This window comes from Lotus japonicus, chromosome 2, assembly GCF_012489685.1.
Source record: "Lotus japonicus ecotype B-129 chromosome 2, LjGifu_v1.2".
NCBI classification, from domain to species: domain Eukaryota; kingdom Viridiplantae; phylum Streptophyta; class Magnoliopsida; order Fabales; family Fabaceae; genus Lotus; species Lotus japonicus.
The window spans coordinates 4,720,241-4,732,465 of NC_080042.1; the positions used below are offsets into that span (position 1 = coordinate 4,720,241).

General features: G+C 36.0%; 1 protein-coding gene across 1 annotated transcript; it reads left to right on the forward strand.

Moving 5' to 3' along the window:
* The first annotated feature begins 1,654 nt into the window (after positions 1-1,654).
* LOC130737442 (protein VACUOLELESS GAMETOPHYTES) lies at positions 1,655-11,355 on the forward strand. The gene is made up of 2 exons (XM_057589204.1): positions 1,655-2,105; positions 10,264-11,355. The coding sequence occupies exons 1-2, from the start codon at positions 1,709-1,711 to the stop codon at positions 10,788-10,790; spliced, it is 924 nt and encodes a 307-aa protein (XP_057445187.1). The 5' UTR covers positions 1,655-1,708; the 3' UTR covers positions 10,791-11,355.
* Positions 11,356-12,225: the final 870 nt, after the last annotated feature.

Here is a 12,225-nt window from a genome sequence, read left to right on the forward strand (position 1 = left end):
ATATGTAAACAATATTAATAATTTAAATTAAATAATAGTAAAGATAAAATTTATTAATGAACAATCTAGAAAAATAGTTTCAAAATTAAATAAATGTCTCTATAAGATATTTACTATTAAATATACTGCATATGTGTATTATTTGAAAAATAATTTCAAATATGTTTTTTGATCTGTTATATTGTAGTAAAAATATTTTCTCAAGTTTTCTTATGTTATTAATAATATTTTCATTTTCAAAAAAAATTATTAAATTTCAGTAATATATTTTATTTACATAAAGAGAACTCTAATACAAGTAATTTAATGCATCAAAAAAACTCTAATACTATATATTTAGATTTTTAAACACAATAATTTTTTCAAGAAATATTTTAATATTTATTATTTATATAAGTACACTATAATAATTTTCATATAATATTAAAAAATATTGTAAATAGACTCGTGCAACGCACGGGTATAATATCTAGTTATTTGTATTTCTTAATAAATGTGTTTCTTTTCTGTCTTGACAATTAATAAGGAATGAATGTAATAATAATATAAGTTTGGTTTTTTTGGGAAGAGAATTTATCTTTTAGCCATTTATTATTCGAGCTTTCAGCCTTTTACCATTTTTATGTTTTATTTATTCTGCATTAGTTCATTTATTTCTAGCCTTTTAAGTCTTTTATTCATCTATTCTAGTTGTTCCCTTTGTTAAATCGACTTATTTAGTCACGAATATCTCAATAGCAATCCAAGAGCTTTCCGAAGTGGCTTAGAAACCAACATTGAGGAGCAGAGTCTCATCCTTAAGTAATCATTTAATTAAAAAATTGTTATTCTTCTTACAGTAAAGGTAAGCAAAGAAGGAAAAAAAAAAGATGTCAAACCTAATACCACAGTTCAAGCCTGAACCATGGTAAGAAATGAGAACTATTACCATGTCTTTATTTTAACCGCGGTAATAGACAACCATATTACCGCGGTAACAGCAAACCATATTACCATGGTTCAACACGAAATCATGGTAATTGGTCAATTACCTCGCCTCGCTACACAATGGTTTAACTGTGGTAATTGGTAATGGGAACCGTGGTAATTAAAAGGCGAAATCTTGCGTTGATTTCTCACTAGGCGACTCACACGACTAATCTAGATAAATTTATTTGTAACCAACAGGCTGAGACAGATTACGTGTATCCATAAGGATTAGACAACTCCATGAAAGAACAACTTACAGGGTAGCACAAGGTGGCAGCAGAAGCAAGAAGCAAGAAGCATCGTAACAAAAATAATGCTCCAAAAGGTTAATACCATTTGTGTCGCATGCACATGCAAGATGCCTTGATTCTGGGCATCCTCTTAATTTCCACAAGATGTTTCTTTGTAAAATGAAATTAAAAATTATGAATAGTATACATATACTAACGATCAGTTGATTTAATTAAGTGATACATATTGGATTCACTTTAAATAAAACATCATATTTTAGTCTCGTGAATGAAAAATAAATATTAATAACCTAATAAATATTAAACTTTTGGTTCGAACAAAATTGTTTTATTATCTCCTAAAAAATACTTGTATTGGAAAAAGGAATGAATAGTGTGTGACTTTTGTAGCTCATTATATATTCTCCACAATATCTGGCCATTTGATATGCACATCAAAGAAAGAGAGTTGGAAAATCTAGGTAGCTGAAGCAGTAGAACAAGTGAATATGATGAAGGGGAAAAAACAAGTATTGAAGAAAACAAGAACCTTCTTACTAGAAAAATCTCCAACCATGGAATACAAAATCACAGCCCCTGCTGATCAATATTCCACGGACACTTTTGTAACCAGAAAGTCCCTTCCTGTGATGGAATTCCCAACCTCCCCACAACTCATCTTTGGGGAAGAAATAATTCACTTCAGCCACCCACAACACCCACTCTCACTAGTGAACCTCCCAGACCTATTCACATGTGATGGGTGCAAGGAGTATGGCTCTGGCAAGAGGTTTGTTTGTCAACAATGTGATTATCAGCTGCATGACTTCTGTGGGTTGGCTCCTCCTGCACTCAAGGCCCATCCTTTGCATTCCCAACACTCAATCTTGTTCCATTCCAAGCCAGGTATGACTATGACTGGCCTTTCCCCTCACTCATCTTACACTAAGTAATTTGTATACATGCACTAACATATAGTACCTCTACCTTTTTTGAAGAAAATATTTGTTCGTATTCTTTATGCTTAGCATTTCAAGAGAGTATTAAATAATATTTTTCTAAATAATACCCTTGTGTGAATAATAAATGAAGAAAGATAAAACACATTTCAGAGGATAAAATAGAAAAAACAAATAATATTTTCCTAAAAATTAACAAATTGTACTCATTCATGTGTTTTTCTCCTCTCTCTAAACTGTATACTTTTCTCAAAATGTAAATTTTTCCAATTTTAACATCTGAATGATACAAGTATATTATACATTCATATTTATTTTCCTTAAACTTTTCATGATGAAAATCTTGGACCGTCTAGGCTTCCACCACATGTTTAATTAGATGGTGGGTGTAAACACTATTATTAAATTAAATTATCCTTATTTGTCGTGAGAGAAATAAATTCGTAGTTAAATAACAGCTAATTTTCAGACAATTATTTTATGGTAGTTTTTTATAAGTTACAAACTTCATTTCACATAATTACAATTCATGTGTTTATAAATTATAAGTTGTGTATTGATCCGCCACCAACTACGTGGTGAACGCTATACAAAGATAAAAATCTTTCTTCTTTTCATATATGCCTAGGGGTGAGCAACGGTCGGGTTCGGGCCCAATCTAACCCAACCGCCAAGAACCGAACAGCTTAAAATTGGGACCAATTTCGACCGTGGACCAAATCGGTTTGGTCGGGTCGGTTTATAATGGTTAGGCGGTTTACTCGGTTCGGTTTGGACGGGTTGGGCCTTAACTGGGTTGGACTTTTTTTGGCCAGTTTTTTTTTTAAGGAAAAATGAGTTTATTTTTATAAAACGTGGGTCAATAATAAGCCCACCAACAATAACTCTAACATCAATAAAACATCACAAAGCTAATTAAGTCGCCAAATGGCCAATAAATCAATAATAACCTATTGATCAATTTTACCAGCCAAGTAAAACACATCACAAATTGGTTCTATTAGAACTTAAAAGCTCAATAACCATAGTCAATAATAACATTCACATAAACATAAACTGGATTGTATCTTAACTGCCAAATTACAACTAAAACTTGAGTCTTGAATCACACTAAAAGGGTCTTCGAGTAAACCACAAGTAGCAGAGCATTAAGGCATTAACAACATTGTGTCTACTACGAAAGTTTAGATTTTAAATCATATTACAAGACTTTAGACTTGAAATATCCATAAAGAATGAAAACTGAAAATAAAATCATGTAGGATTCCCTCTTCAGCATGTCTATGATCAGCACACACAAGAACCCAACCAAATCCTGCAAGATTGAGTAAGCTAAATGGATTAAAAGATATTATAGGAGAGCAACGATAATTAAGTTCTATAATCACCATTCACCACACAAAAGAAAATTATTTATCTAAATCATGTATGCATACACTTATACTAAAAGAAAGAAATTTTTTTCATTACCCAACAAGGAATGAAGAAATATTTTCCATGTCCTTCATAAGCTTCTTTATCATCTCATCAGCAATCAGATTCATCCTCTATCCAAGTGTCCCAACAAGTCTTTCAAAGAGCTAATAATGCAATCATAAAATATTGTAATCAGAAATAAACATAACAATTAAAAGCAAAGGAAACACATTTAGTTATTACAAAAGAAAGAAAGTAATTACCAACATGTTGTGATTAATTTAGTGCACATCCTTAAGAGTCCTTGCTGCTGCCCCACCAAAAAAATCATGTTCAACATAGGTGATTCAACCTGGAAGTAATTGGAAAAGCATAGGTGAACGGAAAAAACTTGATAAAACAAATAACGAATTCAAAACAGTTTGACATGTGGTACAAACCTCCCAAAAAACAGGTTCATTACAAACTTCTACAATGCTTGCAAAATAACCTACATATACTATATAATATTATAGTGAGTCATTTGACCTGCAAATGACTCCAAAAAAGTCAGGCACCTGTAACAGATACATAAAACAAATAAGCACATCAGAATTGGCTAACTTGAGTACTTAAAGGAAAAATTAAAAAGTTCAAGGGAAATTGTACACTTTTAAGTTGCGCTTTCAGCCAATATTCATTGGCTGAGAGGATGTTCCAGCTGCTGAAGCTGATCCACCTGGGGTCATAGAACTTGCTGCTGCTTGTAATTCTTGGTCATATGAAAAGGAAGTGAAAGAATAGATTAAAATTTATAAAAAAAACAATAGTATAACACATAATAAAAGAGATCAAAACAACAATACCTGCTACAATCTCATCATTAAGCTCCCACTCCTCATCAAGGTCATCTTTGAATTGGTAAAGAGAAGGCTTCAACCAGTTCTGGGCACAAATCAGACCCTCGGCAATTTTTGGGCTAAGGGAGCTTCTAAAGGGCTCCAACACCCTACCACCAGTGCTAAATGCACTCTCCGATGCCACGGTTGAAACAGGGGTTGCAAGGACATCTCGCACCATGGAAGAAAGTATAGGGAACCTACCAGAATTTTGCTTCCACCATAGTAGCAAGTCAAATTTGTCATTTCCTTCAACATTAGCTTCACTTAAGTATGTCTCAAGCTCATTTTTTCTGTCAATTGAACTTTTCTCCTTTAAATGCTTCTTAAAAGCATCTGCCCGTTCTAAAAATGATGAACATTCAACCGGAGTAGATGATGCACCTTTTCCACTCCCCTCCAAAGGGCCATGAGATGATTGCACAGATCTGTTCCGTTCCTCATGGGCTGAAGCATACCAGTTGTACATTCTAGTAAGATCATCCTTCACACTAGTTGACATTTCATTTAGGAATGTTGGATTTTCACCATACATTTGTAGAAAGGACCATTCGACATAACTGAACTTGTATCGAGGGTCAAAAATTACACCAAAGTAAAGGAGTTTATTAATTGACTTAATATTACCCCAATACTTATCAGTTTGAGTGGCTAGGGAGCTTCCTCATGAGATTTCAGATATGGTCCTACTGATAAGAATAGTTACTCAGATAATCATATCTGTACAAAAAAGTGAATGTCCAGTGCTATGTCGGTTCGGTTCGGGTATCGACGGAAGCCAAAATTCCCACCGACTGTAGCCGCACGTAACCGCCAGAAAATTTCGCCTGTACCCGTGGCCCGACCCGACCCGACCGCGGACGTGATTTTTGAAACGGGTAGAGCGGGTTCGGTCGGGTTCGAAATTTCTGCTCACCCCTATATATGCCTATTCTTGAATAGTGATGCTTTAATATCTAATTTGCTATTATAATCTCAACTAATGGAGTTTATTTATTCAGCCGGGGAATATGAAAGCACTTTACTTCAAAGAGTGGTGGAGCTTGAACTAACTTTTTGATGGAGATGCTTTTTAATGCGTCAAGGAAAAGTAATAGATATCAATAACCTAAAGCGATTTAAAACCATAAATTTCACAAACTAAATATATATGTTTATAGTTTCAAAAAAAAAAATATATATATATATATATATGTTTATAATAATAGTGCAGCACTCAAAAAGTAGCATGAGTATTTATAGAAATATTTGAAAGATTTTGTAAACAATTTTCATCAAAATATACATTATTTTTATTTCTTCTTCGGAAATCAAAATATACATTATATTTATATTTTAACTTATTAGGGGCTTCTTTTTTTTTGAAAGGCAAAAAATAATATATTAAGATGAAGTACAAGGGGTACTTCAACCCAATACAAAGAGAGAGACAAAAGAAAAGATGAATAATCGATGACTAACAGTATAGTAGACAAAGATCCATCTACTACTAAGATACCCCCACCTCTCCTTGAAGAAAAATCTTAGAGAACAAGCCTCATAAAAACCTTACTAGGACAAAACCCCCTTGGGAAAACCTAGTAAGGAAAAAGAGTACAAGTTCTCTAAGATCAAAATGAAATCTTCAAGTAGAGCCCAATACAATATATGCCCAAAACCCAATGAATTCTCCATAATTTCCAATCTGCCAGCAATCATCAGGATACTAGTAATACTTCAAATTATCTCCCTTTATCACACATCCAATGTCTCCCCTTCCTTTGAATTCAGAGTAGGATAAATATAAATCTAGACCTGAATTGCATCCCCTGACTAAATTTCCAACGGTTATACTCTGGATGTCCAATAATTTCCAAAACCAACAATAATAAAGCATGTTAATTTAAGCATCCTCCACCCAAGCATTCTTTAGGACAGTTGCTCCATTCATAGAAGGAAAAGATGAATTCTTTGGTCTTGTATCTCAACCAATTCCAGGATCTAAACTTTATAGCCTCCACAAGCTTAACCAAATCAGGTTCTGCATTTTTGAAAATAATCTCATTTCTAAGCAACCATATGGACCAAATACTTGTGCACCAAACCAGCAGCCAACCCTCTTTATTTCTACAATTAATTAGATGAAGGTGTTGCTCAAAATTTCCTCTGCAATCGTTCGGATTCACCGATTGGATACCCCACCAATGGTAGCATGATGTCCAGACTCTCCATGCAAATTTACAAGAAAACAGCAGATGATTCGAACATTCCTCTGCTTCATTACAGAAGATGCAAATGCTCTCCCGACCTGCAGGGATTATATTCCTCTTCACAAGATTCTCTCTTGTCTGAATTTTGCCAAGAAGCGCTTTCCACCCAAAAGCTAACACATTCGATGGGCCAGGAATTTTCCACAGCAACTTGAATATCCAATTTTCCTCTGCACTATCACCATCATTCAGAATGTGAAATGCTGAGTTTACTGAAAATACACCATTCGTTGTATCTATCCATTTCCAAGTATCCTGCACATTAACACACGGATTAAAAAGATTAATTTTTGACAGTATGTTGTGAATCATCTCTTCATCCCTAGAGCGTAACTCCCTTCTCCATGTAAGTTTCCAGTCCCAACGACCCTCCCTCCAAATCCCAACATCAGCCACCTTATTCTTCTGCTGTAAAGATATGTTATACAACCTAGGAAACTGCTGCATCAAACTCAGGCCTTCTCCTAACCACTCGTCCTCCCAAAACAGTGTACTCTTCCCATCCCCTACAGTTCGACAGGTATGATTTTTAAACCACTCTCCATATGTCCCCTTACTACCCCACACATCCTTCCACCAACTTGAGGTACTCCCTCCCCATATCCTATCCTCACCCCCCCCCCCCTCACTTCCCCATACTTAGAAGACAACACCCTACACCAGAGACTTTCCCTTTCAGTGAGAATCCTCCACCTCCATTTTGCCAATAGTGCCTTATTAAAGAGTTCTATATCTCTTATTCCTAATCCACCTTGCTCCTTGGATCTACATACCTTCTCCCAGCCAACCCACGCCACCTTTCTTTCTCCCTTACCTCCCCCCCAAAGAAAATCCCTTTGAATTTGTTTACATTCATGTGCAACACCCTTCGGTATTTTAAAGAATGATAAATAGAAGAGAGGTAGTGAAGATAAGACGCTCCTAATCAAACAGATTCTGCCACCGAATGATAGGGACTTATATTTCCAATTTGCCAATCTCTTTCTGAATTTCGAGACCACTGGTTCCCATGTAGTCTTACGTCTCGGATTTGCACCGATAGGGATACCCAAGTAAATGAAGGGAAGGTTCATCACTTTGCAATTAAGGACTGCTGCAAATCGTAGAACTTCGTTCTGCTCCAATCCTATCCCGGCAATCATACTTTTATAGAAACTAACTTTGAGTCCAGACATAAGTTCGAAACAACGCAGAATGCTCTTCATAACCAGAATGTTTCGAAAGGAGGCTTCTCCAAAAAATAATGTGTCGTCTGCGAATTGGGATAGAGCCACTTCCACACCTCCATTGCCGACTTTATAACCCGAAAACAGATTCAAATTCAAGGCCTGCCTCATCATTCCGCTTAGACCCTCTCCAACCAGCAAAAAAAGGAAGGGGGCAAGGGGATCCCCTTGCCTCAATCCTCTTTCAATTTTAAATTCCCCCGTTGGACTCCCGTTGATCAGCACTGATACCGAGGCTGATTGGATACATCCTCTAATCCATGAAATCCATTTTTGGCAGAATCCCAACCTACCCAACATGTAATACAGAAAGTCCCAACATACAGAGTCGTATGCCTTCTCGAAATCGACTTTGAACACAACACACTTTTTCCTCTTTCTCTTTGCTTCCTCCACGATCTCATTAGCGACAACAACACTATCAAGCATAGATCTTCCACCTATAAATGCTGTCTGTCTTTCATCAATTACTTTTGGCAACACAGCTTTCAACCTTTTAGAGAGGACCTTGGATACTATCTTATAAAGACAACCCACTAATGAAATGGGTCTAAATTCTGACAAAGATGCCGGACAATCAGATTTAGGGACAAGTGTAATGAATGTTGCATTCCCACCCCTAGGCCATACACCATTATTGTAGAAATCATCCATCAACCGCATCACATCCTCTTTAACTAAGTCCCAGAATTTCTTGAGGAATCTAAAGTTAAACCCGTCCGGGCCCGGGCTTTTGTCACTTCCGCATTCCCACACAGCTTCTTTAACTTCCACTAATTCAAATCTCGCTACTAAGTTACGGTTGTCCTCATCATTTATTTTGTCAAATGGGACTCCCTCCAAACGCATCCCCTTCCAGGCCTTATCTCTAAATCTTTCCTCAAAGAAGTTCTTCACATAGCCTTTAACTACCCCCGGGTCTTCCTCCCACCTCCCATCAATATTCAGCCCCCTTATCGCGTTAATTCTACGCCTCCAATTTACCACACCGTGGAAGAACTTGGTGTTAGCATCGCCTTCCTTGACCCACTTTTCTCTGGATTTTTGATACAGCAGGGTCTCATTCATGTTAGCCACCTGCCAGAATTCAGTTAACAATCTCCTTCTCTGCTCTATCTCATCTTGCACCAGCCCCTCAATCTCCTCTTTTAGATCCAGAGCATTTATTTTTAGCACTATTTCTTGACTTTTCTTTTGCAGATCACCTACCTTTTCTTTATCCCACTTTCTTAATTCAACCTTCAGTTTCTTCAGTTTTTCTTTTAGAACGAATGCCCCCCAACCTTGAACTTCCATTCCAAACCACAGTTCTGATACCAATTTAGGAAATTCCTGCATAGTCAACCAGCAATTTTTACATCGAAACGGCTTGGGCCCCCAATCAATATTTGACTCTTTCAAAATCAATGGGCAATGGTCGGACACATCTCGGTTTAACACGAATTGTGCACTATTTTGCCAGTGAGACCACCATTCTTGTGAAACTAAGAACCTGTCCAACCTGTTTCTCGATTGTCCGTTCGGTCTATACCATGTATATTTTCTTCCAACAATAGGGACGTCCTCCACTTCCATTCTTTCTATAAATCTGTTAAATTCCTTCATTTCACTCTGCCCCACTCTACTGCCTGAGTGTACCCCTTTCCTCTCATTTGCTTCTCTGATTGCGTTGAAGTCTCCCATAATACACCATACACTTGGATATTGAGAAGAACTGCTTCTCAAATCTTTTGGAGGACTACTATATATAAGACACGTTCAATTCCTGCAAGAATTTTTAGGAAGTGTATAAATCAATTATATTTTTGCCAGCCTACATGTGGACCATAGTTAAAATAAATATAACACAATTTTGAATGGTTCTTGTGTTTTATCTTTCAAAAGAAAAAAAGAATGGTTCTTGTGTTTCGCGAAGGAATCCTACTCAACAAATACGACTTTTCATTTTTTTGACATTAATGAAATTTTCGCTTTCGAAAAACAAATGTTTATGCATAACATATTTTCAATCTATGTATTTTAATAATTTTTAAAAATTAATTTATAAATAAGCCATCAATTAATCCGAACACATTTTATGATGTTTTTTTTTTGAAACAATTTTATGATATTTAAATTAGAATAAGTGTGTGTCTATTAATATTTGAGTTTGGAAGACTCAGAACTCGTATAACCGAATGAAAATGTTATTGCCGGGAGCTAATTAGGAAATACATAATTTTTATCTTATTTTCTCTTTTCTTTGTTGTTAACTTGTTATTGTGTGAATATTCTGGATGTTAAAATAATATTGTTTTGGATGGTAACTAATTTATGTTGTATTATGGGTTTTCCAGTGAAAACCGGGATGGGTGCAAAGACGAAATGCGATGTTTGTGGCAAACCAACAAAAGGGTATGCTTTCCTATGCACTGCATGCGCCTTCCAAATGCACCCATGTTGCGCCATGCTCAACACAGAAATTGACTACCCACATCACCCCCACACCCTCAAAATCATGCCCTCAACAAGCACCACCCCCGCCACAAACACAGATTCTTCATCTTCTGGGGGCATCGTTTGCGGCGAGTGCAAGAAGAGAAAGTCAGGGAAAGTGTACCGCTGCACGGTGTGTGACTACTATCTCCATGCAGTGTGTGCCAAGACCAAGGTTAACGGTCTCCTAGCCAACGGCATCAGGCCACCGGAGAAACCGAGCGTGCTTGCCGCCGCGGCCAAAGTTGCTTCCCAAGTTGTGATTGAGTTCCTTGGGGGGTTCGTTGAGGGTCTTGGAGAAAGCATGGGAGAAGTGCTTGTGCAGAACATTGCCAAAGGAAATGGTAGTGTCACAAATAATACCTCTAATACAAAACCTCGTAAATAACCATTCACATGAAATTGTCACTTTGGTTATTGAAGTCATTTTAATTCTTGGAAGATGAAAATAGGCAAAATAATCCTTATAAAAAGAAAATTTGATCAATAAAATATCTAAAATGTGAAAATTAAGATCAAATTTAGTTCTTGGGGGATAAAAAACGATCAAACTCCATCCCTAGAATGACTAATTTGAAAATATATTCATCTTTTAGGGGTTATATATATATATATATATATATATATATATATATATATATATAGTTATTTCCATAATTGAGGGACTAAATTGACCAACCATAAATTGTTCATAGACCAAAGAGAATTCATTCTCATCTTCATTTATTACTTATTATTTGTGGCTTTCTCTCTCTGAAATATGAGAGGAAACATATAAGAGGATTCATTCTCAGTGTCACTTGTTGCAGCAACTCTTGTGCTGAATTGGTGCTCCAAGTCCATTAATTGTGTGCACATTTATATTTTCGTCTTGTATATCATTAGTTTGTATATTCAACTATTTTTAATATCAATATTGCTCGCACTTGTCAGCTATGTTTTGTTTTTTGAAGGTAGCTATGTTTCGTTGAAATTTCTTTTTGAGCCATTATTAATGATTTAGATTCATCTTTCTTATTATAATTTGACTATATAAGCTTATATTTCTTTAAATTTTAAATAAGCTTAAATTTTATAACTGTTAATGTAAATAAAAATGAATGGCTCGAATATAATCATCTTTCTAATTATTTAAATAAAAACTCAGGGAAAAAAAAACTCATTACAAACAAAAGAATAAACATGAATGAGACCCATGTTGTATGACCACTTATACACATATTTAATTGCCGCAAAATGTGAAGAGTTAAAAAAGTGTTTAGAATCTCTGTTACGCCAATTTTGTGGCGGTCTTTGAAGCCTTCCCAATCCCAAGTAGTCATATAATTGTAAAAAATAATACTTTGCAAAAGCTATCACAATCCTCACAAATTCTTTTGTCTATCAAACATTATTGGACTTGAATTCACTACAAGAAACTCATCAATTAGCGTCAGCCGGGAACTGCCGCTAACAAGCAAAACACCAACACTAAAGGTGATATAGTGTTGGCCTGGTGTCGAGGTCGAGGGACGCTGGAATGGTCGAAGCTAACACTTTGAGTAGACTTGTTTAGTCGATGCTATTATTTGCGTCGGTTAATCCGACATAAATCTAACGCAAACCACTAGAGACTAAGAACGATGCTTAATCGTAATATTTAGAACAGTGGCGGAGGGACAGGGGTGACTTGTCCCTGCTTAGTCACCCCTGAATTCTAAGAATTTCTCAACAAAAATAATTTGAAGTAATGTGGGGCTTGAGAAGGGGAGGAGCACCGGGTGGATGGTGGAAGGGTGAGCTGAGAGGAGTTGGGAGAGGAAAGAAGGTCTAGACACAAATGG

What these genes read in the sequence shown, in the direction of transcription:
- LOC130737442 (XM_057589204.1), top strand. Translation starts at nt 1,709, where the DNA reads ATGATGAAGGGGAAAAAACAAGTATTGAAGAAAACAAGAACCTTCTTA. An exon ending in CTTGTTCCATTCCAAGCCAG is followed by an intron (nt 2,106 to 10,263) that starts GTATGACTATGA and finishes TGGGTTTTCCAG; the next exon opens with TGAAAACCGGGATGGGTGCA.